The sequence below is a fragment of the Balaenoptera ricei genome, chromosome 2, assembly GCF_028023285.1.
Source record: "Balaenoptera ricei isolate mBalRic1 chromosome 2, mBalRic1.hap2, whole genome shotgun sequence".
Classification (NCBI taxonomy): Eukaryota; Metazoa; Chordata; class Mammalia; order Artiodactyla; family Balaenopteridae; genus Balaenoptera; species Balaenoptera ricei.
Genome location: NC_082640.1, coordinates 187,752,808 through 187,776,286, shown reverse-complemented (window position 1 = coordinate 187,776,286; position 23,479 = coordinate 187,752,808). Strand labels below are relative to the sequence as shown.

General features: G+C 64.7%; 1 protein-coding gene and 1 long non-coding RNA gene across 2 annotated transcripts in view; one reads left to right on the top strand and one right to left on the bottom strand.

Moving 5' to 3' along the window:
* Positions 1-23,479, bottom strand: part of PACS2 (phosphofurin acidic cluster sorting protein 2) — a 61,656-nt gene that overhangs the window by 1,017 nt on the left and 37,160 nt on the right. Inside the window, exons 4-23 of the mRNA XM_059915253.1 lie at positions 22,307-22,432; positions 21,154-21,316; positions 20,567-20,640; positions 20,195-20,251; positions 19,039-19,098; positions 16,129-16,286; positions 14,452-14,542; positions 14,036-14,110; positions 12,863-13,005; positions 11,312-11,444; positions 10,898-11,002; positions 10,426-10,532; positions 9,944-10,098; positions 9,386-9,496; positions 8,818-8,926; positions 4,280-4,322; positions 2,528-2,570; positions 2,121-2,256; positions 1,109-1,335; positions 699-848 (exon numbers count right to left, since the gene is read on the bottom strand). Of these exons, the coding sequence (XP_059771236.1) occupies positions 699-848; positions 1,109-1,335; positions 2,121-2,256; positions 2,528-2,570; positions 4,280-4,322; positions 8,818-8,926; positions 9,386-9,496; positions 9,944-10,098; positions 10,426-10,532; positions 10,898-11,002; positions 11,312-11,444; positions 12,863-13,005; positions 14,036-14,110; positions 14,452-14,542; positions 16,129-16,286; positions 19,039-19,098; positions 20,195-20,251; positions 20,567-20,640; positions 21,154-21,316; positions 22,307-22,432 (2,266 nt within the window). The remainder of the gene's footprint in view (positions 1-698; positions 849-1,108; positions 1,336-2,120; positions 2,257-2,527; positions 2,571-4,279; positions 4,323-8,817; positions 8,927-9,385; positions 9,497-9,943; positions 10,099-10,425; positions 10,533-10,897; positions 11,003-11,311; positions 11,445-12,862; positions 13,006-14,035; positions 14,111-14,451; positions 14,543-16,128; positions 16,287-19,038; positions 19,099-20,194; positions 20,252-20,566; positions 20,641-21,153; positions 21,317-22,306; positions 22,433-23,479) is intronic.
* On the top strand, positions 16,872-18,708 carry LOC132360045 (uncharacterized). The gene is made up of 3 exons (XR_009501045.1): positions 16,872-17,048; positions 17,947-18,110; positions 18,203-18,708. It is a non-coding gene; the product is annotated as an uncharacterized LOC132360045 (long non-coding RNA).

Here is a 23,479-nt window from a genome sequence, read left to right as displayed (position 1 = left end):
TTCTCCACTTAAAGCAGAAAATCAACAGAGGCAGGCCAGGGTGGTTCTTGGCCACTGTGGTCAGACTCGAGCTTGTGAAAAAAGAAAATCTCGAGAGCTCCATATTCTGTTAGTTGTAGAGTATCTTCTATAGAGAGTCTGAGGTAAAGCACAAAGGACTGAGAAATTACTTCTCAGAATTGGAAAAGCCACTCCACGCACACAAATAGCCTCATCCACGTGTGTTCAAAGTTCAAACTACGTAATATGACTTCATAGCAAACAAAAGCATTTCCTGAGGTGAACTTAGAAAAGCCACCCAGTTCGGCTCTGGTTTACTTCCATATCCTACCGCCCCCCCCACTCCCGCTGGGGGACAGAGAGAGAGAGAGAGAGAGAGAGAGAGAGAGAGAGAGGGAGGGAGGGAGAGGGAGGGAGAGAGGGAGGGAGAGAGGGAGGGAGAGAGGGAGGGAGAGGAGGTAGAGGAGGGAGAGAAGGAGGGAGAGGGAGGGAGAGGGAGGGAGAGGGAGGGAGAGGGAGAGGGAGGGAGAGGAGGGAGAGGGAGGGAGGGAGAGGAGGGAGAGGGAGAGTGGGGGGAGGGAGGGGGAGGGAGGGAGAGGGAGGGAGGGAGGGAGAGGAGGGAGAGGGAGGGAGGGAGAGGAGGGAGAGGGAGAGTGGGGGAGGGAGGGGAGGGAGGGAGAGGGAGGGAGGCAGGGAGGGAGGGGGAGGGAGGCAGGGAGGGAGGCAGCGCTCACCCCGCAGCATGTTCTGCTGGTGCTTGGCGGTGCAGATGAGCCGGCTGATACCCTCAATGCACTGGCTTTTGGACTCTACATCCTTGTCCTTGGTTTTCTTGGGCAAGAACATCACTAGGAGGAAAAGGGGCTGTGCTGTCCTCCCGCTGTCCCTCAGGGGTGGGGGGCTAGCAGGGGCTGTGGGCGCACCTCGGCCCTTGGACCCTGCTCATCTGGACCCCCTTCCACACGGACCCTGCCTGCCACCGCCCGCCCACCGGGAGGCCTTTGCCCGGGGCTCTGGTCAGAAGCGGCCCCCAGGCCTGTGGTGCCCTCGGGGCCTGCCCGGCGGCCCCTTCGATTGTCCCGACAGCCAGCCCGCCCCCCCACCTCACCCTTCTTGTTCTTCTCCTTGGTGACCACGGTCATGGACATGGTGGGCGTGGCCGCAGCCTCGCCGCTGCTGGGCAGCCTGCTGACCTGGAGAGACCGGAAGGTGCACTTGAGTGTGTTTTTGGTGGTGGGCGGGTCCTTCCTCTCCGCATCTCTCTTCCTGTCTGCGGGCTGGGCTGCCGTCCAGTAATCCACCTGCAGCCCCATCAGCTCGGCGCCGACGCCCTGGCTGTGAAAGACGAGGGAGGATCACCCCTCCGTCCTCAGCGGGTGACGGCAGCACCCCTGCGGCTGGCACAGGCAAGGAGGCGCCCGCCGGGACGTCAGGGGGCCGCCGGCAGTGGCTGAGGACGGAGGGGAGCTCGGGGCCCAGAGCCCGCTGGCGGGCCGTCCCGGTCTCCTGGGGCAGCCCCGTCTGCGCCCGTGGCTCCAGCGTAGTCACGATGCTGGGGTCACCCAGGAGTGTCCAGACCTGCCGCCCGCCCACGCTGCCGCTTTGTCTGGAGGGCCCAGGCCAACCGCCCCCTTGGAGGTGCGGCCTCAGGGCCCAAGTCCTCCCCGACCCTGGGGCAGTCCTGCCTGGGTGAGTTCTGCTCATGAGAGCCCCGAGGGCAGCCGAGAGGGGCTGCGGACCCCCCACCCACTGTCGCCACGCCTTCTACTCACATCTGAGTTTCCAAAATCCCCCCCTCTGTGCGCAGAGCACCCCGTATTTATACTCTGTAGCTCCCGTCCCTAGGAATGCAGGGGGTGGGGCGAGGTGGGGAGAAACCAGGCCAGGACTGAGCAGTCCAGCGCCCCAACTCACTTGTCTGATGAGCCTGGGTGGACATCACCACGGCCCCTGCGGGGCCGCTGAGCCCACCTTCCGCCCTGACCCTCTGCTTCCTGGCACCCCCGGGTCCGGCCAGGGACCACGAGGAACCGCCAGTGTTCTCAGCACAGCCCCTGCTGCGCTGGGGGGACGGACGGCGTGAGCTGGTGGGCAGCGTCCGCCCACATGGCTGCATTTACCTGGGGGAGGACAGGCCCCCGCTCACCGACGGGGAGGAGGGCGGGGTGGGTGAGGCCTCCTTGGCCGCGGGAGATGTGGACGGCGGGGTGGACGAGAGTGCGCTGGAGCCCGAGGGGGCCGCGTCATCTGAGTCACCTTGGGAAGGAGTCGGGGGGGCAGCGCTGAGCTCCCCCGCTGCTCTGCCCCAAGCAGCCCCAGGCCCTCTGGACCCAGACATGGCAGGGAGGGCAGCTGTGGGCTGGGTGGAGGTGTGTGTGGGAAGCGGGAGACCCCCCAACCCCCCCGCTCAGGGTCAGGGGTGGCCCATCCATGGGGAACAGAAGCCCGGCAGCAAGGTGCGTGTTGGTGCTGAGGCTGCCCCGGCCCTCCTGCGTCCCAGCCCCCCGTTCAGGGATGATGGAATTACCTGACGTGGCCGAAGACGGCTCCACTATTCCAACCTTCACCACCTAGAAGGCAACAGGACGCTGCTGGCAGTGGCGCAGGGGTGGTGCTGGGACTCCACACCCGGGCAGGGACCTGTTTTCCTACCACCCGTCCTCCATGTCCCCCATCCCCCAGGAGCTCCTGGGGCCGAGCCAGGTCCCAGCCCCTCGGTCTGTGGGGCAGAGCTAAGCTCCAGGGAGCCACCGCCTGGGTGGGACCTGCTGAGGGACCGCCCTGTGCCGGGGGCGTGTTTGGGAGACGCCCTTGAATTAAAGCAAGCTCTGTGGCCATCCTGCACTCCCGGGACGAGGGCTGCCAGCCGGCCCCTGGCCTGGCCCTGACCTGTGGCCAGCATTCAGGACACATGTGGCCTCCGGCAGGACTGGCGCCCTCCCTCCACGGGCGAACCTCTCAGGTCCCACTCCCTGGACTCAGCAAACTGCGTGCCCGTGAGACTGGCGGGCGCAGACGTCAGCGGGTCAGGTGCTGGAGCGAGGCAGCCCTGCCCAGCGGGGCACAAAGGCAGCCCTGGGGCCTGCACCAAACCCGTGTGGGCTGCCAGGGTGGGGGGGCCCGGCCCCACCCCGACCAGGGCGGGAGCTGTGTCACGTGAAAGAAATCATGACAACGGCTCCTGCCTCGGTCACACGGTGGCATCTCAAGTGCAGCCAGCGGGACAGGCCCTCCTGTCACTGCAGCAGCTTCCTCAGGACAGGCTGCTCCGGACCACCACCCTCCAAGTACAGCCAGCAGCCACCTGACGCCTGAGCAGACTGAACCACGGCCTAGCGGCCCTGCTGCCTGCCAGGCGGCCGTACGGCTCTCACAGCAGACGCCGGGCTGGAGACCACGGCGGGACCACAGGCTGTGGACGCGCGGCCTGGCTGGCGAGGAGTAGCCCTTACTCCTTGGCAGTGGGAAAAAGCAAACCTCCTGGCTTACAGGGATGATCCCAGCCGAGCAAGCCTGCCCTGCGGCTCCCAAAGGACAGAGGCAACCCTCTGCCCCCACCCCAGGCGGGGCCTGTCCTGAGGCCCGCCGACCCTCGGTACCCCCTGAAGAGCCGAGCCTCACACTGGCCCCGGACACCCAGGACGGTGCTGAGAACTGGACCCTCACCCCCAGGTGGGCTGCCTGCTTCCACATGTCAGGCCGCAGCAGAGCCGGGGCAGCGATACGCCTGGGCTCACCCCCCCACTCAACAAGAAAAAACAGAGAGCTTTAGGGTGGGAGAAATGTATAAGGCAAGTCCTCAGCTCAAACTGGTGAGGAAGGTTCTGGAACATATCAAGTTAATGCAAGAACAGACTGATTGGGCTTCCCTGGTGGCGCAGTGGTTGAGAATCTGCCTGCCAATGCAGGGGACACGGGTTCGAGCCCTGGTCTGGGAAGATCCCACATGCCGCAGAGCAACTGGGTCCGTGAGCCACGATTACTGAGCCTGCGCCTCTGGAGCCTGTGCTCCGCAACAAGAGAGGCCACGATAGTGAGAGGCCCGCGCACCGCGATGAAGAGTGGCCCCCGCTTGCTGCAACTAGAGAAAGCCCTCGCACAGAAATGAAGACCCAACACAGCCATAAATAAATAAATGAATTTAAAAAAAAAAAAAAAAAAAGAACAGACTGATTATAAAAGACCTCTTGGCAGATAAACGGCCTCCCAGCAGCAGGTGGAGCCAGCCAAGCGGCAGGAAAGCTTTGGGCAAGGCGCTGCCTGCCCGAGCAGTACTCACCCCTACGAAGGGAATGAACTTCTGAGAGGACTCTTCGTCGGGGCTAAGACGAGGGAAACAGACAGTTAGCGCTCTCCCCGAGGGACAGGCCCTTTCGGCGTGGCCCTGCCCCACCCACTGCCTCGCTCCCACCCTCCCGCAGGACGCCTGGCCTGGACCTCGGACCCGCAAACCCTTCTGACATAGAGGAAGGGCAAACGCATCTCTGCACAGAGGTCCAGAGGCCCACGGGACAGCCCAGAGGGGAAGGGTGGAGAGTGCAGCCTCGCCCAGGAATCTGCCACTCTATCCTGGGGGCCTGGGGCGCGGAGCAGCCAGCCCAGCCCAGCCCAAAGGTCTTCCTGCTGGCCCCACTCACTGAGCCCCAAGACAGGCCGGCTTTCTGTGCCCCCAGGATGCCCCAGGAACAGTCTGGGCCTCCACCAGTGACTGGGGGTGACTGTCCCAAGCCAGGCTAGGGAGGTTTTCTCCCACATGGTCTGGGTAAAGTTGGTGCCCACTGTGGGGCGGGCCTATTTCCAGGACTTTGGCCTCGGTGATGGGGCGCACATGTCACGTTCCAACAGAACGATGCCCCAAGGGTAGCCCGAGGGCGAGACCAAGGCTCTGTGGGCTGTGCTGCTGTACTGTGCCCACGGGCTCTGCAGGACTTCTGGCAGAACCTCAGCCTCGCCGGAACGGCTGGCCACGGCCCATCGGTGGCAAAGGCATCCAGTGTCCAAGGGCCCTGGGTGTGGGCGTTGGCAGGAGCCAAGGGGGTGCAAACCCCTGTCTCTTCCTCCCCCTCTTCCCCAGCCAGGGCCGCTGCTGGGGCTCAGCTGGCAGCAGGCTGCCCCCGGCTGGTGCCTGCCTTAGCCTGGCCTGTGGTCCGAGGGGCTCTCCCGCAGGACTGAGGCTCCACCAGCGGCTAGGAGAGCGCCGCTTTCTTGGCCCCCTCCGTGTAGGTCCCCAGGGCGGGGCCGGTCCTGGGCCTTCTGTCCCTGCCCCAGCTTCAGGGAAGATAGGCGCCCCCTCCCCGCTTCCTCGGCTGGCGGCGTCCACCCAGCCGCGGGCCTGCTCTCTGAGCTGACCTCCCAGTTCCACTTGTCTCATCTCCCTAAACCAGAGCCTGTCGTCAAAGATCGGCTCCTCTGCGGGTAAGTCCACACGTGCGTGCCACGCAAGGCAGTGGCCCAGGGGTGTCACTCAGGGAGAAGCCTCTGCTCCAGGCAAGCTGTTGGGGGGCCTCCCTGGGCACCAATTCCCGGGACCAGGAGCCCCACGTCGCCAGAGCCTTCAAGAGGCCCTCGCCTCCCTGCCCCTGCGGGGGGCGGAGGCCTGCACCTGGCTGGCGCTCCCCGTGAAGTGTGGCCACCAGCTGGCCAAGTGACCGTGGCCCAGGGGCCAGCACAAAGCGCTGTCAGGCTGGTCCTGGCAGGAGGTGCCGCCCCACACCCAGCGCCACGGCACCCACCAGCAGGAGCCGCCCCCCCGCCCCCGGGCGCCCCCGGGAAGCGGGCATCCACGACCTCTGCCCCAGCACCACCCACCCCACCTTCGCAAAAGAGACAGCAAACATCTTTGGGTGAAAGACCCTTCAGGTTCAGTCCATCCAATTGAAAATAACCAGATGACCAGTCTCTCTCCCCGTTGCAAGGAGAGTACAGTTGGAAGAAAAAACTTCTCTTTTTTCATTTCAAGCAATGAAACAACCCAAATCCTGCGCCCAGACCTCCTTCTGCATGCAGGGTGGCAAGAAGCAGGAAGCCGGGTGGGGTTCCTGGCCCAGCGCACGGGAGTCTCGGGCCCTCAGGGCTCCCACCCTCAGCGAGCCACTGCCCCCCCCCCGCCCCTCCGCCCCAGGATTGGCACGCAGGAAGGCAGGCAAGTGGGGGCCTCAAGAGATGGGACTCGGGAGACTGCACGCCACAAACACCAAAGCCAAGCCGTGCCCCTGGGCCATGCAGACCACATCCAGCACGCGGCACGTGCCCGGCGAGACGGGGGTGACACCAGCTTCCACTGAGACCCCTCAACCTGGACCCTGGATGCGGAGGGGCACATGGGTTCTTGGCGGGGGCAGCGGACAGAACTCCTAGGGCTTGAGCCGTGGCTCTGCGGCAGGGCCCCTGGGCGTGGCTCCCGAGACCCGCACATAGGGGGAGGTGTAGCGTGCCTCTACTTGACACGGGGTGGGGGGGGCTTGGAAGCTGAGGGGGCGCAGCCCACACGAGGCCGGCGTGGAGGCGCTGGGCAGCCCCCTAGCGGTTGCCCGGGGGGACCAATGGTGGGTCTGACCCCAGGCCAGGAGCTGGCGCTGAGCAGATAGGCTCCGCCCTGCAGGTGCCCTCACGGGGCCTGGGCTGGAGAGGGACCGGAAGGGCCATGCCCGCTGCCCACCCTCTCCTGGGTCTCCTGACCCCTCCAGGTGGACAGCAGCCTGTTCTCTGTCACAGCAGGCAAAGGCCGACCTGCTACCCTTCCAGCCCCGGGCTCCAAGCGTGGATGGCACGCTGCCTTCACAGGGCTCAACCCAGGGCATCTGGAGCCCCCACCCGACCCCCCGTGCTGGTGTCACCACTGTAACGCGGAGGCGGGGGCATGAGGCATGGAGGAGGCTCGGGGTCTCCTAAGCCCCGGCCCGAGGCTCACGAGCGCCAACCGCAGCACAGTCGAGAAGCTGTGGCCCAGGCAGCGAAGCACGCCGCGGACTCCTGGCGCCTCGGCTAAGGTGGGGTGGGGTGGGGTGGGGAGGGGAGGGAAGCCGGTGCAGGCCCACAGGACAGCCTGAGGGATCAGCAAGGCACACCACGGCTGGTCTTTCTCTAGCCCCTGAGGCTTGTTTAGCAGGACAGTCGAACAAGCTTAGATCCCCTCCTCCTGGTCTGCCCCAGGGCCCAGGAGAGAGGCCACTTGGGACCCAAGGACCCTCCCTGGGGGGCTTTCCCAGGAGAGCAAATAACCTGAGACCCACGGCAGAGAAGCGCCCTGAGGGACCCAGTGCAGGACGCCAGGCAGGCAGGGGCCTTGTGTGAAAGGGCAACTCTGGGAGCATCCGGAGCTCAGCTCCCAACGGACAGCCAAACCGAGGGTGGAGCCGCCTCAGGGGAGAAAAGCACTTCGCCCGTGTGCAGCGGTCCCATCCAGGTAAACTCGGCCCGGAGCTGCTCTCTGCCGCCCGGGTGCGGGGTGGCGGGGGCTTGGAGCTGGCCACTGAGCACTGCCATCACCCGGAGCGAGCTCCCCATCCCCTCTCCTCAGCGTCCCCACGTGGAGGGTCAGCAGGAACGCCAGCCTCCCGCAGCTGCTGGCACCATGTGCTGGGAGCAAAGCCCGCAGTCGGAGTGGTGCCAGCACCCGGCAGCTCTCGGGGTGAAACCAGCCCCTGCTGCTAATTTAAGAGGTAGCGCCGCCAGGCTTCAGAGATGGAGCAACTCAGGGAGAAGTCCAATCGGCCACTTCTTAAACCCAAACTCAGGACTGAAACAAAGAGCCCACCCAGCGACTTGCAGGCAGCAGGCTTTTGTCACTGCAGCTGGGTGGGGGCCCGAGAGTGCAGGCCTGGCTAGGGCAGCTGGCAGAGCACCGGGGCCTACCTGACGGAGGCCTCCCCTCCTGACTCCTGGCGGGGAAGCGGACAATGGGGGATGGAAACCTGAGGACGCACCCCACCTGCTGACACTGCTAAACAGCCCTAAAGACCAGCCAGCGGGTGGAAGGGGGCGCGGCCCCAGGGACAGCGGTACCTGAGGGTAAAGTCAAAATGAAAGTTCTTTCTCCTTTTCAGAAAGCCACCAAAGAGAAAAACATGACGTTATTAGGTGCTCAGGTGCGGCGAGGCACCCCAGGTACGGCACCAGCACAGTGGTCCCCGTGCCCCTCGCAGAGGAAGAGCCGGGAACCTTGCACTAGGCTGTGCGCTGGGCGCCTGCAGAGGCTTTGGCTCGATTCTACCTCCGCCTTGGAAGCCGTGCACCGTCCCCCAGCGGGAGTGGGGGAGCTGTACTTCATCAGCCCGGCCGTGGTCTGCCTATTCCTGCCCTTCCCCACCCGGGGCGCCTCTGTCCGGGGGCTGGCTAAGGGGCCGCTCGATCCCCCAACCTGTGCGCCCAGCCCCACCCCGTCCTGGGCACGGCCCCTGACCACCGTCCTGCACTGGGCGGGGTGAGAAACGGGTCTCCCTGCCAGGAAGCCCCGCTGTTGGAGGAGCGTGTGCCCAGGCTGGAGAAAGCAGGTCGCTGCTGGGGGCCAAGCACCAGGACCACTATTCCTGTAACTTTTATTACCGGAAGTTCAAACACATACAAAGAGAAAGAAAAAGCGACCAGCTCATTCTAACTCCGATTCGCGTCGGGAAAGGGTGCGGTGGTCGAGGAGAACTGGGGGCTGCTTGGATGGCTCACAGGCTCCCCCTGATCCCAGCCCGGCTTCCCTCCCGCAGAGCCCAACGAGCAAGCCAAGGAGCTGGGACAGCGAGAACTGCGGGCTGCCCGCCGAGACCACAGAGGGACGGCGGGTCGCTGCCGCCGCCCCACGCCCGCCCAGGCCCCACGAGGTACCTCTTCTGCTTGTAGGTCAGCATGGCCTCCGCGATGGGCAGCTGGTGGGCGCAGTTGGCCCCCGAGATGTACTGCGTGATCCTCGACACAATGTCCGGCGTGTCCTGCACTGCACGAGGAGACCAGAAGGGGTTCGCGGGGTGCTGCACGCCAGCACCCCGAATCCAGGCGGCCATGCTGGGGGCGGCTGAGCGGCTCCTCTGGCCGCCACCCTCACGGGGTCCTGGGGAGGGCAGCGAGGCCTGTCCAAGTCCTGAAGAGCCCTCCCCGGGGGCCCGGTCACCAAGGACCTCTGCGGCTCACGGTGGGCAAAGGGAAGCATCCTGGCCGAGGCTCCACTGGCCCTGCCCGCTGACCCCAACTCCCTCCCAGGCGCTCAGGCCCCCCACGGGCCTAAGAAAAAGGCAGGCACACAGGTCGCGTCTCAGGGGACAGCGAGTGACTCAGGTTCTCACGGAGGCTTGGTGGGGTGGGCGCCAGGGCTGGGGGGGCGTGGCGACGTGGGGACGCGCGTGAGGGGCGTGGCAGCGTGGGCTCGAGGGCGGGGGCGCAAGGGGCGCGGCCTCACCGGCGCTCTGGGCCTCCAGCTTGCTGAACAGGTCTCTCCAGGTCAGGTCCTGGAAGAAGTTGTTGTACCTGTAGTCCACAGAGCCCAGGTATCTGGCCACCGGGTGGGAGCCTGCGAGCGAGGGGAGAGCGTCAGGGCGTGCGGACCCCGCGCGCAGTTCCGCGCCGCCCCGATGACCTCGGCCCCCAGCCCCCGGTCCCCAAGGAAGCGGCTTCTCGGCCTCCTTGGCACACAGATCACTCGGCCGGACCAAGGTGTGTCCTGCAGACCAGACGGCCTCTCGCGCTGCGGGGAGGGGTCTCCTCTAGACCTCAGCCCTTTCCAGGAGACAGATTTGTTTGCAACATATTGTGTAAGCCAAAAAATGGGATTTTGGTTTTGACTTGCAGAGGATTTTGATAACTTTAAGAGGTTAATAACCAACCCCTGCTTGGCATTTTGACAACAAATCCCAGCCGGCATCGAGTCGCCCAAGCTGCGGGGCCTGCGGGCGCTCGGAGGGCGGACACCGCTGCCGGGCACCCGCGTGGCTCCTGCGGAACCAAGAGCGCCCCTCACCCAGCGGGATGACGAGGAAGCGCATGTAGCCCAGCCAGTCGGGGGTCTTGTGGGACAGCTGCTCCACGAAGAGCCGCAGAATGGCGCTGAGGTAATGCTGCGCCCCCGCCACGGCGATCTTCACGGGGGTCGGGGGCTGGGAATTGCAGTTGCAGCTGCGGCCCCGCAGGCAGGACGAGAGGGAACAGGCGCCTCAGGGAGCCGGCCGCGCCGCGAGGGAGGCCCCGGGGCGCCCCTGCTCCCCTCCACCCGGCCTCTCCCGCGGCCCACGCTGATGGAGCCACCGGAACCCAGGCCCCCCAGACCCGCCCGGGGTTCCCCCAGCGCTGAGGAAGCTCCCGCCTGGGCCGCTGCTCTCCACCCCGCTCTGGCAAGACTGCGGGTCGGCAGGACGGAGCCACGCGAAACGCTGGGGTGCAGAGATCCCCACGGACTCCCGGCCGGCCGTGCCCCGCGGCAGCCACGGAGGGTGTGGGACTCACTATCTCTGTATCCGAGAGACGATGGTGCTGAAGGCCGCCTGGACGTCGGCAGCAGAGCACGTGCACACCACGGGGAGCGTGTGCCGCTGCAGGACGTCTGAGAGGAACTGGGAGGCGGGGGAGGGTGAGCCTCCGAGCCACCCACCACCAGCCTGGCCTGTGAGCGCGCCTCGGTCAGGGTCCTCGAACAGGCCAGGCTGGCCAGACACCCCCGCCACTCCATCCTGCGGGGAGGACGCCCAGCCCCTGGACGCTCCACCCTGCAGAGGGGCTGCGCCGCCCCTCCCCCGTCCCCCCTGCGGGGAGGATGCGCCGCCCCTCCCCCCTCCCCGTCCCCTCTGCGGAAGGATGCGCCGCCCCTCCCCCCCCCGCGGAAGGATGCGCCGCCCCTCCCCTCCCCCCTCCCCCCTGCGGAAGGATGCGCCGCCCCTCCCCCTCCCCTCTGCGGGGAGGCTGCGCCGCCCCTCCCCACCTGCCCCTGCCAGTCCGAGGTGTTGACAAGAATGATGTTTTCGGGGAGCTGGTCATCGGAGATGAGGATGTGGTTTAACTGGTCATACACAGTCTTCCTGGGGATCTGAAGACACAGAGCCCGCAGAACCCAGCGTGAGGGGAGCTGCGCCCGCCGCCCCCTCACCTGCTCAGCCCACTCCCTCTCCAGCAGCCACCTGGGAGCACTCAGCCCCCTCTGCGCTCAGACACACGGGCTGAAGGCGCTGCAGGGCCACTGCAGCCCACGGGCAGCGGGGCGGCAGGAGCAGCGGCAGGGGGCTGTCCCGAAAAGCCCTCCAGGTGCAGGACAGGCGCCGTCGCCTCGGAGCTGGGCCCGCCCTGGGCCAGCCGGGGGTGGGGGGGCCGGGGTCCCCGCGCTGGGCGGCGCACCCACCTGCAGCGGGCTCCGAGTGTCCGGGCAGCGCTCGTTGTCCAGGCTGTTGGCCCGCTCATTCTGCGGACGCGCCGGCTGCCGCTCCTTCAGCGACGTGCTCCGGCCCCGGCGGCCGGCCTGCTTCCCCTCGGACCTGCGGGGGAAGGGAGCGGCTGGGGCAGCCCGCAGGCACGCGCTGCCCCAGGCGAGGGCCACCCAGCAGCAGAGGCAGCTGAGGATGGTGGTGCGCGCTGCCGGGCAGCAGGGCCGGAGGCCACACAGAGCCCCCCAGCCCCCGAGGGCCCGAGGGGCACCTGCGGGGACCGAGACCTCCCACGCCCTGGACACAGCCTGGTGCAGCCCGGTGCCCGGCATCCTGGAGCGCCTCCCCGTCCTGACACCGGCCTCGGCGCGCCCCCGCCAGGTCAGTGCCAGCACCCAGACCCACCACTTCTGGAAAATTCCTGTCACAGAAACAAGACAGGGCACCCTGGTGCTCGAGGTGCCTGTCCCGCTGGGTCTCACGCCGGGGCAGGGGCTGCCGTTGGGTGAAAATCTAGGCTGGGGGTTTCAACACCAAATGCCGTATTAATGCTGGGTTTTGTTTCTCGTTTCTGTGAGTAGACTTGCGTGGGGTGGCGGGCAGGCAGTGGGCAGTGAGGGCTGATCCGTGGGGTCCCACACTTGAAAATCGGGGCGTAAGGCCTGATGCAGCGTGTTGAGTGTCGGCTGCACGGGACCGCAGCCCTGGGAGAGGGCGGGGGGGAGGCCCACGCCAGCTCTGTGGCCCTCTAGGGGCGCGGCGAGCTGTGGGGTGGGATCCGAGGCCCTGACGCAGTGGTGGGCATGTGGCCAAGTGCGGCCGGCGGGGGGTGGGGGGAGGTGGGAGGTGACCACGCACGACAGCTCAGAGGGCGAGGGTGGGTGCCCAAGTGCCCAAGAGCAGCAGAGCTGGGGCAAGGACCTGACCGAGGTGGGGGAGGGGAAGAGGGCACGTGAGGGACCCAGAAGGCTCGTCCACCACCAGGAAGCCACCCGAGGTCACTGCAACTCAGACCCCAGCTTTCGACGCTGCGCTCACCCCATCACATGACCCACTCTGGGAGGCAGGGGCCTCGGGACCCCGGCCCAGTTGCCCCCCGCCCCGCAGACGTCCCGTGCTGGACCCCTCACACTCCGTGAGGGCTGCTGTGCCCGTCCACACAGGCGCTGGGTCCAGCTCTCCCGACGCAGCGCACGTGGGCTCAGCAGGGCACACCCTACGTGCTCCGGCGCCCAGCGGCACCTAGCACAAGCCCTGCTGCACTTGTACAGTCCCTGGTCCAGGACAACGTGAGTCAAGGACAGCGGGACCTCCCCTGCCCTTGGAGCAGGCAGCCACACCTCGCCCCAGTCAGGCCTGCAGGCGGCTAGTTAGGTGCAGATGGGGAGTGGGGGTCCAACGTGGACCTCCCGGGACGGGCCTGGAGACCTGAGCGCTTCCCGGGTGACGCTCATCCGGTCAGACGGTCCCTCCCACACTGGCCCACACAGGCATCGCCGGGCTGATGGCTTCCCCGGGCGGCCAGTCACCTGGTGGAGGGAATGACCAGAGACTCTGTCTTGGTGATCCGCCCGCTGGGTGGCAGCTTCTCGGTGAACATGTCCAGGGCAGAGGTCTCCACCTCCGGGCTGTCCTCAGGCTGGGCTGGCTGCTCCCCCGGGGCGGGTGGGCTCTGATGGGCAGAGAATGGCGCTGGTCAGGAACACACGCCCCTCCAGGGCCTCCTCTCGGCCGTGCACTCCTGTGCCAGAGGGGCCTTGTTTTGGGTGAGACTGCTTAGGCACCTCTTGGTCTGGTGGCTCCCTGCGTGTGGACACGGCCACATGCTGCCCTGGGAAGCGAGCTGACTTCACCCTCCAACCACAGGGCTCCCAGTCCTGGCTGCCACCGGGAGACCAGCACCAACCCTCCCCAAACCTCCTCGGGACCTTCCCTAAGAACCCTCACAAGGGCAGCAGGAACCAGCTGTGGTGTTCACGGGCCATGCCTGACAGGGAAGTGCGGGGACGCCTGCTGCCCCCCAGAGCTGCGGTGAATCCAGGGCGGGCCTTGACCATGCCCCTGGGGTGTGGTGATCCGGGGGTCCCTGACCACCCCCTTGGGGTGGGGGTGAATCCAGGGAGCCCTAACCACATCCTGGGGCGGTGGTGAATCCAGGGGGGCCCTGACCGTCCCCCTGAGGTGGGGTGAATCCAGGGGCCCTGACCGTTCCCCAGGGGTGGGGTGAATCCAGGGGCCCTGACCGTCCCCCTGGGGCAGGGGTGAATCTGGAGGGCCCTGACCATCCCCCTGGGGTGGTATGAATCCGGGGGGCCCTGACCGTTCCCCAGGGGTGGGGTGAATCCAGGGGCCCTGACCGTCCCCCTGGGGCGGGGGTGAATCTGGAGGGCCCTAACCGTCCCCCTGGGGTGGGGTGAATCCGGGGGGCCCTGACCGTCCCCCAGGGGTGGGGTGAATCTGGGGGACCCTGACCGTCCTCCTGGGGTGGGGTGAATCCAGGGGCCCTGACCGTTCCCCTGGCATGGGGTGAAACCGGGCCCCCTCCCTGGGGTGGGGGTGAGTTCAGGGGCGCCCTCGTGGTTCTGTGCACAGGTTCTGGGTGGCGGAAGCAGGTGGACCTGCCGGTCAGGGATCAGACCCCTAAAGGCAGCACGTAAGTGGGCTCTATCCTGGCACCCGTGAACGTGGCCCCGCCTGCTTACATGGGCCACGGAATCGGAGATGCTGTCACTTGGCTGCTTCCCTCCGAGGGCCCGCGTCTTCTCGGGCACGTCGGCCTGTGTGGACGAGACGGGAGGGAATCAGGCTGTGTCCGACCATGGCGCCGAGGCTGGCTCACCTCTGGGCAGGGGGTTCTGGGCTTGGAGGCAGCCTGGGGAGACTGGCCAGGATTTCCTGGACTGTGGGTTCAGGGTCACCCCACGACAGTCACCTGGAACCTGGCAGGGGGACTCGGGCCACACCAAAAGCCAGGAGCGCGCTTGGCCTTGGGTTGGTCCAGCACCGATGTGCAAGACGCCTCGAGCGACTCAGACAGACAGGAAGGAACAGGTCGCGCCCCACCCCCACCCGAGGACCGCAGTGGGAGCACGGGGCTGCCTGGTTCTGGGCCGCTCACCGGACTCGGAGGCTCCTTCTGGCTGCGGGCACTGTGGATGCTCCCGATCTCTGTCTGCGAGCTGGAGTGGGACAGGCCTTCGAAGTACGGCCTGGGCGGCGCGGACGGAGAGTGCGTTATTCTCCAATGCCTCCCCAAGCTGAAGGCGCAGCCACGGCGCCTGGCGGGGTCGGACGCGGAGCAGGGCCCCCACCCTCGAGGACCACGGCACAGGCGAGGACACCGAGGGCCTGAGAGCAGCTGAGCAGACCTGTGCCCCGAAACCCCATCGGCTCTCGGCCTTGGCCCTGGCGGGGTGGCCGGCGGCACACGTTGACAGCTGCACCCGACACCCGGGCTGGAGGCCTGTCTGGTGGGGAACCCACAGCCAGCTTGCAGGAGCTGAGGTCAAGCTAAAACGAGGGGCGGGACTCACGCAGTGTCTGGTGACGAAGCCACGTGGGGCAGGACCACAGTGCGTGGCTGGAGGGTCAGGCCTGAGACGCCACGCCTCAGCCCCAGGACTGGGACGCTGGCTGGCCAGGGCTCGCCCTACAGGCACAGCTAACATTATGGAGGGAGCTACAGGCGGGGACGGCCCGGGTCAGCCGGGCGGCCGAGGTAACCACAGCGGCTGATAAAAGCAGAGATCTTCTCCAGCTGAAGGCAGAGAGGGATCAGGGGGCTAATACTGAGGGACATGACCACCGTGCTAGCCTTAAAGGTGGCGGGGGCAGCAGGTAGAAGGGAGGCAGAAGCCCCGTCCTGCAGCCGCCTGGCTGAGCCCCCAGGAGGCCCGTGGCTGACACCCTGACTTGGGCCCACAGTCTCCAGCCTCCCAGAGGAGGAAACCTGGGCGCTTGGGTCAAAGGGCGCCGGTCAGCAGCTGGGGACCCTGCACCGGGAGGCGGGTCTGCGAGGCTGCGGCGGGAGCCGGAGGGCGGGTGACAACGTGGCCACCCCTTTCTCGTGTGTGCTTCCCTGTGTCTGACTTATGCTTGTTTTAAGTTTAAACACCAACCGACCGGTCCACAGACCTTCCCACCTCTGACTTGGACCCCCTCCACCCCCACCGGCTCCTGACGCGGACTCAGACCCGTGCGCTCTCCCCACCGGGCCGGCCGTCAGCGCCCGCATCACCTGTCCCCCAGGCTCCCTTCCAGCACCAGCCACGCCGCACCCGTGCCCCTGGGGGGCGGCCCCAGCACGCCCCTCACCTCCCCATCGGACAGAGCCCTGTGGCCCCGCGCTCGCCGGTCCCCTCCTGTGATGCCCAGCCAGCACCCCCTCCCCAGCCCACATCCCACCCGCCCCACGCCCAGGGCCCCTGCCTTCCACGCAACTTCCAGGCCCGCCCCCCTCCTGCCCCAACACCACGGCCTCCTGCAGGGAGGACCCGAGCTGCTCCCAGCAGATCCCAGAGAGACCTTTCCCAGCTGCAAACTGGACCCTGTCACTTCGCCACTTCTCACCTCTGGAAGCACCGCAGACCTGGGGCACCGTTGGGGTCCGCGGCTCCTGCCCTCCCCTCCCCAGAGCCTGCACCCCCGAGGGCTTGCTTTCCCACAAACCACCTTTCCCTCTGGCCCCGACGACCCCCCCAGATGGACTTCCTCCCAGCCTCCGGCTTTGAAAGCAGACGGCCGTGTCCACTGTGCCCTGGCGTGGTGGCCTACGCCGGCCAGCGGCTGTGCCCACCTGAGCTTTGGCTTGGGGGTGCTGAGGACGCTGTCGTCGTCCTCCATGTCGGGGCCGCTGTCGCTGGGGTTCTCCATGTCCAGCGTGTCGTACAGAAGGTCCAGGTCCTCCTCCACCTCGGGGACGTGCTCTGCAGGGTCCTGCTCCGAGTCCAGGACCTACGTGCGATCAGAGGTGTGAGGCCGGCCCGGTGGGAAGGGGCGTCTGCGGGACAGACGGGAGGAGGGCGCAGGCCGCCCAGCACCCTTCCTCCAGCCTGCGCCACCAGCCAGTCCCTGGGGACCTCCGGTCACCCGGGCGCTGGGCAGGGCTCTTCTCCCCAGCCTCGGAAGCTTTAACACCCCAACGCACCCTTTAGAGCACCAAGCGGCGCTATGACGGCGTGTGCTGTGGTGTGGCACCACCGCGATCAGGATGTAAAAGGCTTCCCTCCCCAGGCGCCCCCTGCCCCCGGCGGTCCCCCCACCCAGCCCCCGTGCACTGGGCCTTTCCCAGGACGGCACGTGAATGGAACTGCTCCGCGTGCAGCCTCCCCTCACTCAGCGTGACGTGTGTGTGTGTGTGTGTGTGTGTAAGTGTGTGTGCCCACAGCCTGCTCCTTCTTGGTAGTGGGCCACCCACGGGGGGTCACAGCATGTCTGACCAACAGCCAGTGGAGGACAGGGCGATGGTCCCGGCGTCTGCACCACAGGTGAAGCTCCTGTGACGCTTATCAGTCTGTGTGTGGACGTGTTTCCATCTCTCGTAGGGAAAGACGCAGCAGTGGGACTGCTGGGTGCCTGGCGGGCCTTCCGAGGCACCGCTGGCCTGTTCTCCAAAGTGGCTGCACCGCTTCCGTTCCCTCCAGCACGTGTCACGTTCCCACTGTTACACACCCTTGTCGACACTTATCTTCCGTGTTCCTGGTGACGGCCGCCCTGGTGGGTATGAAGAGGAGTCTGTGGTTCTGATCTTGTTCCCCAAAGACGAGAGACGCCAAGCACCTCTTCACGGGCTGACTGGCTGTCTGTATTTCTTCTTTGGAGGACTATCCAGTCAGAAGATCCTTTGCCCAATTTTTAAAGTGGACAATTAATTTTTTAACTGCATTGTTCTGTTTTTGAGATGTAAGTGTTCTTTATGTACTCTGGATACAAGTCTCTTATCAGATATATGATTTTTTAAAATTTTATTTTATCTATTTTTGGCTGCGTTGGGTCTTCGTTGCTGTGTGCGGGCTTTCTCTAGTTGCGGCGAGCGGGGGCTACTCTTCGTTGTGGTGCATGGGTTTCTCATTGTGGTGGCTTCTCTTGTTGCGGAGCACAGGCTCTAGGCGCGTGGGCTTCAGTAGTTGTGGCACGTGGGCTCAGTAGCTGTGGTTCGAGGGCTCTAGAGCGCAGGCTCAGTAGTTGTGGCGCACAGGCTTAGTTGCTCCACGGCATGTGGGATCTTCCCGGACCAGGGCTCGAACCCATGTCCCCTGCATTAGCAGGGGGATTCTGAACCACTGCACCACCAGGGAAGCCCCAGATATATGATTTGCAAAAAATTTTTTCCCATTCTGTGGGCTGTTGTTTCATTTTCTTGATGGTATTGTTGTAAGCACAGCAGGTTTAAATTTTGATGTAGTCCAACTTACCTATTTTTTCTTCGTTTGCCATGCTTTTGGTGTCATTATCTAAAAAACCATTGCCTGACCCGAGATCACAAATACACCTATGTTTTCTTCTAAGAGGTCTATAGTTTTAGCTCATACATTTAGATCTTTGACCCATTTTGAGTTAATTTTTGTATGCTGTGGCATGAGGTAAGGGTCCAACTTCATTCTTTTGCACGCAGATATCCAATTGTTCCAGCACTATTCGCTGAAAAGGCTATTTTTCTCCCCACTGAATGGTCTTAGCGTCTTGTCGAAAATCAACTGATCATAAATAGAAGGATTTATTTCTGGACTCTTAACCTTACTTCATTGACCCATCACAGTCTGATGACAGTAGCTTTTGGTAAGTTTTGAAAATGGACAGGTGAGTTCTCCAACTTTGTGCTTTTTCACGATTGTTTTGTTGATTCTGGGTCCCTTGCATTTCCACGTAAGTTTCAGGACTAGCTGTTGGTTTCTGCAAAAAGGCAGCTGGCGATTTGACAGGAATCATGTTGACGCTGTGGGTCAGTGTGGGAAGGACCGTGGCTGAGCCGGGCCCATTTCAAGCAGCTGCACCTGCTAAGAGCTGCTGCAAGAGGATGCCCCACCACCGCGCGTGGACGCATAGCCGCGGCTTCTGGGAAGCACACAGCTCGCTTTACAGGCCATCATGACACGTGTGATGACGATGTCTTGGGGCTTCGATACTTAAATGCCACCTCTCCTGGGTGGGTCCAGAACCTGGGGACTAATTTTCCTCTGATCACATTAAAAAAAAAAATAAAAAAGATTTTTTTTTTTTTTCTGGTTACCACAGTTACGCAAAGTCATCGTTTGGAGACTAGAAAAAAGCTAAAAGAAGAAATTTTAAAACACATAGTATGTTGATCATGGGGAGGCAGTGTGTGGGGTGACAGGGCACGTGGAAACTCTGTACTCAGTTTTGCTGTGAACCTAAAACTGCCCTAAAAAAATAAAGTTGATTTATAAAAAAACACAAAACACAAAAACCCATGGTCACACCCCGCAAAGACAATGTACCGCTCTCCTCCAGGTCCGTTCAGCAAGCTGTCAAGAAATGCAGCAGGCATCGCCTGGGGCCTCTGCCTGCCCCTCAAGTGTCCCCGGGGGCAGGCGCCACCATCACCCTCGCTCCCGGAGAAGACAGTGGCGTGCAGAGGGCCACGGGGAGAGGGAGCAGCAGGGCGGGGCCTGGCCGGAACTGGCCTCCAGAGCCCTCCCCGCACCGGGACGCGGGGCTGCCACGGGGGGAGGGGCTGCTCACGCACCTCATCGGAAACTTTAAATCTCCGCAGCAGGGCCACGACTTTCTGCTTGAAGTTCTGTTGCTGCAAGACAAGCAGGACGGCATCAGAACCCTTGGAGCCGCTTCCCGGAGGACACGGTGGGGCCGGCACAGGGCTGCACCGCGAGGGCGGCCTCAGCAGGCGGGGGGCGCAGCTCAGACACGCGGCAACACCTGTGAACTTGGACACGGCTGCTGGCACTTTAACAACAGTAAGCGTTTTCACAAGCATCTGAAACCACAGCTGTGGACAGACTTAGAAATGGACCCAGAGAGGAGCTGCCACCCTCAGAGCCGGCGACGGGGAGCCGCAGGGAGGGTGTGTCCATGGTTGTTCCAGAAGCCTCTGTGCCAGTGAGGCCCCCGCCCTCCCTCCTCGGGACCTAGGGCGCGGTCAGGGCGCGCCGGAGCCTGAGCCCATCTGCTCCTGGTGCTGCCCTGGCCACTGGCCTCCGACCGAGGCCACCCAAAAGGAGGCCCACGCCCCCTTCACAGAAGTTGGGCATCGGGTCCTGGACCTGAGGCTCAAACAGGTACTGTCACAGCAGCGTGCGGGCCTCCACACCCGGTATACGGGGACCAGCCCACGGTCTCCCAGCATGGCCGGGGGGGAAGTGGTCTCTGGGGCTGGGCTGGGCCATCAGCACCGGGGCCTCCCGGGTCTCCCTTCGAGCCGGCCTGGCCTGGGGCCACAGGGCAGAGTAGCTTGGCACTGTGCGCTCGCCCAGGGGCTCTGGCACCAGCGGTGGACGTTCCATGATGGGCAGAGATGGTGGGGGGGGCTGGCCTCACACTGGGCGTGTCTGGGCCAAGCGGCAGGGGGCCGGCCCTCGGCTCTGCTCGGAGAGTGGCCTTGCCCGCTGTCCTCTGGGCTGTAGGCCACAGCCCCCCTCCCAGGGCAAGGCCGTGGCATGGGGTCTCCCCACCTTCACGCTGTATTTGGGGAAGAGACTGGGCCTCTGAAGAAGCCACAGGGTTGGGCTCAGGGGACAGCACGTGTGCCCATGCGATCCCAGGGCAGGCCGCCTCACGTCCTGACCCGCCCCTCCCGAGGGCTCCACCCGGCCCCCACCCCCTGCCCTTCCCCAGTGTTAGTAAAACCAGTTTCCACCGACCCTGGTCATGGACGTCGTTCTTACTATCGATCGCCGTTGCTTCTTGGGCTTCCCCACGTCGAAGTCATCCTCGTCCAAATCCTGCAGAGACACGTGGCACCTGGGGCCAGGCTGCCCTCAGTACCTGTGGGACCCCGCCCCTGCCTGCTCTGCGCCTGGCCCGGGGCCTACCCACGTGGATGGGGGGCCTCCCCGGGCGGCCTGGGGAGGGGACTAGTCCCCTGGGCGTCCCAGAGCATCTGCTGACACCCTCCAGCCCGGGGACGGGGACCAGGCTCCCAGCCCCCTGTGCCCCCTGCTACCCTGGCAACAGCGGCTCTGGAGGGGCCTGGGCCCGTCCACGGGGGGCTGCGCAGCTGCTGGGGGTCTTGGCAGGAGCCGGGCGCCCCGCGTTACCTGCCCCTGCGCGGCGTCGTCGCTGGCCTCCTGCTCGGAGGAGAAGCTCTCGTCCTCCTCCTCGGAGTAGTTATCTGCGGGGGGAGCAGACGGGGGGGGGGCACCGCGACGTTCCGGCCGGCGCCCCAGTGACAGCCCCCCGCCCCCGGCGCGCAGCGGAGCCACGGGACATGGCCCCGCACGCGGCAGGCGGACAGTCGAGGGGGGAGGGGCCGCGCTTTGTAGCCCCCACGTGCCTCCACCCCCCCACCGTGGCCCCCAGCCCTTCTGCCCGTCACGGGGTTCAAACTGGATCTCCTGCTCGACTAGGTCCCCACGGTGGCCCACCCTCGCCTCAGGGGAGACGTGACCCCAACTGCGACGGAGGTGACAGCCCACACCACGACCGTGCCAGACCCTGGAAGGCACCACGGTCGACCCCGTGACCTGCTTCCTGACCGTGTCCCAGTGTGAAGGCAGGGCTGACACGCCCACAGCCCAGAGAGTAGCTGCAGACCCTCACATCCCCTCCCCAGCCTCTCAAACCCACGGGCCAGTGGCCAGGAGGCGGCATCCGTGACGAAAACGCTGCCGGCAGCTGCACTCACCGGTGGACTTGGCCTTGGGGCCGGCCTGCATGCTGCTGTCCTCGTGGTCGATGGGCTGGCTGGACAGGGAGAAGATCCAGATCTCGGCCACCTTGACCGCGGCCTCCTTGATGTTGCTGCAAAGGCTCAGCGCCTGGCCGCCCTCGGAGGGGTGCTGCATCACCTGTGGGCGGGGCACACGTCACCAGCCTCACCCCGCGGGGGGCATGCGCTGGGGGTCGGGTGGGCTTTCCTCTGGTGGTGACAACAGGGGATGCACTCAGCAGGGCAAGCACGGTGGCCGGGGGCGGTGCAGGAGGACACGAGGACAGGGGGCCGGCGGACGGGCCACGAGAGGAGACACGGGAGCAGGGTGGACGGGCTGGGAGGGAGCACACGGGGCCAGGCTGGGAGGTCAGCCAGGCCCAGCCCCTGAGGGCTGGAGGCCATCACGGAGGAGGGTCGGCGGCAGCGAGCAGCGTGTGAAGCCACGCAGGGGCCAGTCCAGACACAGCCACCGACCCTCCGGACTCAACCCCAGGAACCCGTGTCCCTGGGGGACCAAGGAGGACCGGGCCCCCAGTGCAAGCCAGGGCTCTGGTGCTGCGGAGCTGACATGCACCAGGTTTGGCCCACTAGGATGATGAAGTCTTGCGGCCGTTCTGATCATGAGAGAATCAAATAAACTGGGGAGAGCGGCAGAGCCCCCCCGCGTCCCCCTGCCCGGCGCCGGCCTGAGCCCCGCGCTGGTCCCAGACACCCAAGCCATTCACCTTGATGGGGTCTCGTCATGACAACCCAGCGAATGCGTGCCTCTGCGTTTTAGAAGCTGCTTTTTGGGTCATTTGATCACATCTAGATGCTGGGGTTTTATGGACCAGATTCTTTTTTAATTTGGGGGGGCTTGGTTGGGGGGGCCAACTTCTTAGTCAAGTAAGAAAATAAGAATTTTGGGAAAAGTAACATCGCCTATCACCATCAGTGAAAAAGCCAAGTTAAAAAGGTGAGCCGGCAGCCCCTCTGACCCACCCGAGCACGTGTCCACCCACCCCAGGGAGCCCCCGTCCCGCTGGGCAGGACGTCCAGGGGGACAGCGTGGGGCAAGGGCGCCTGGAGGGATGCCCGCCCGGGGGGGCACAGGAGGGAGGTCTGGCCGCCACCCAGCCTCCCTCACCTCGGCCATGTTGATGGAGCCAGCCGCCAGCGTTTTATAGCCCAGGATCGTCCGGTTCTTGTACCGCTTTCTTCGCTGCAACATGATCTGAAGCTTGTTGCCTTCTCTTTTCAAGAAGTGGGGGTACTGTGGGAGAAGGACGGGGTGTCACAGCGATGACGGCAGCCACGCCCACCGACACCCACGAGGTCTCACGCACCCAAGCCCCAGGGCTCCCTCCCTGCTGGTCATCAAGGGCCTCGGTCACCAGGAACAGCCCCTGGCGGCAGATGTGTGCCACATGGCCAGGCCCTCGGGAGGGGCCCGCGCATCTGTGGACACGCGGTAACTGCTCAGCGGTGCTTCCGCCTGGCGGTCCAGGGGGCCGTGCCCACCCAGCACTCCCGGTCCAGGCCGCCTCGCCTGCTCGTGGGACCGCAGGGCCTTTACACACTGCAGAGCTCGTGTGCACACAGCAGACGTGCACGTTTCCTCAAGGTTCACAAATAAAAACCTCCTTTAAAAGCTGGGGCACGATGGGGCTGCCCTCCACCTTGACTGCGGTGGTGGTTACATACCTGTGCACCACGAAGCCGTAAACTTAAAAACAGTGAACTGTACATTTTGGAAATTATACTCAGTAAACCTGACTCCCGGGGAATTCTCCAGTGGTCCAGTGGTTAAGACCCCCGCCTTCCACTGCAGGGGGTGTGGGTTTGGCCGGGGAACTAAGATCCCACATGCCTTGGGGCATGGCCAAAAAATAAAAATAATAAAAAAACCCAAAAGCTGCTGTGGGTCTGGGCTCCGGCAGAGCCAGGCACGGCCGGGTGAGGTGGTCTTGGGGGAGGGCAGAGGCGGACTGCCAGGGTTCTCACAGACTCGCTAAAGCACGGCCCCGTCTTCTACACTTACAGGGAGAATGGAGAAGCTTAATGTATCGGAAAAGCACTGATACTAAATACAGCAAGTGTATTCAGCCAGAACTACATCCACTGAATTTAAATAATGCAGATCTTAATTATGCAAAGAGAAGCGGAGGGATGAGGAGCCTGGGGGGCGGGGGAGGGCTGACCTACTCACACCCCCCACCCCCCATTCCCCACCCGGGGGGCCCTCTGTTTCACACGGTGGGGGGGTCCCGGTCTAAACAGCCCACATTCACCGCCAGCACACCCCAAAATAATACTCCCG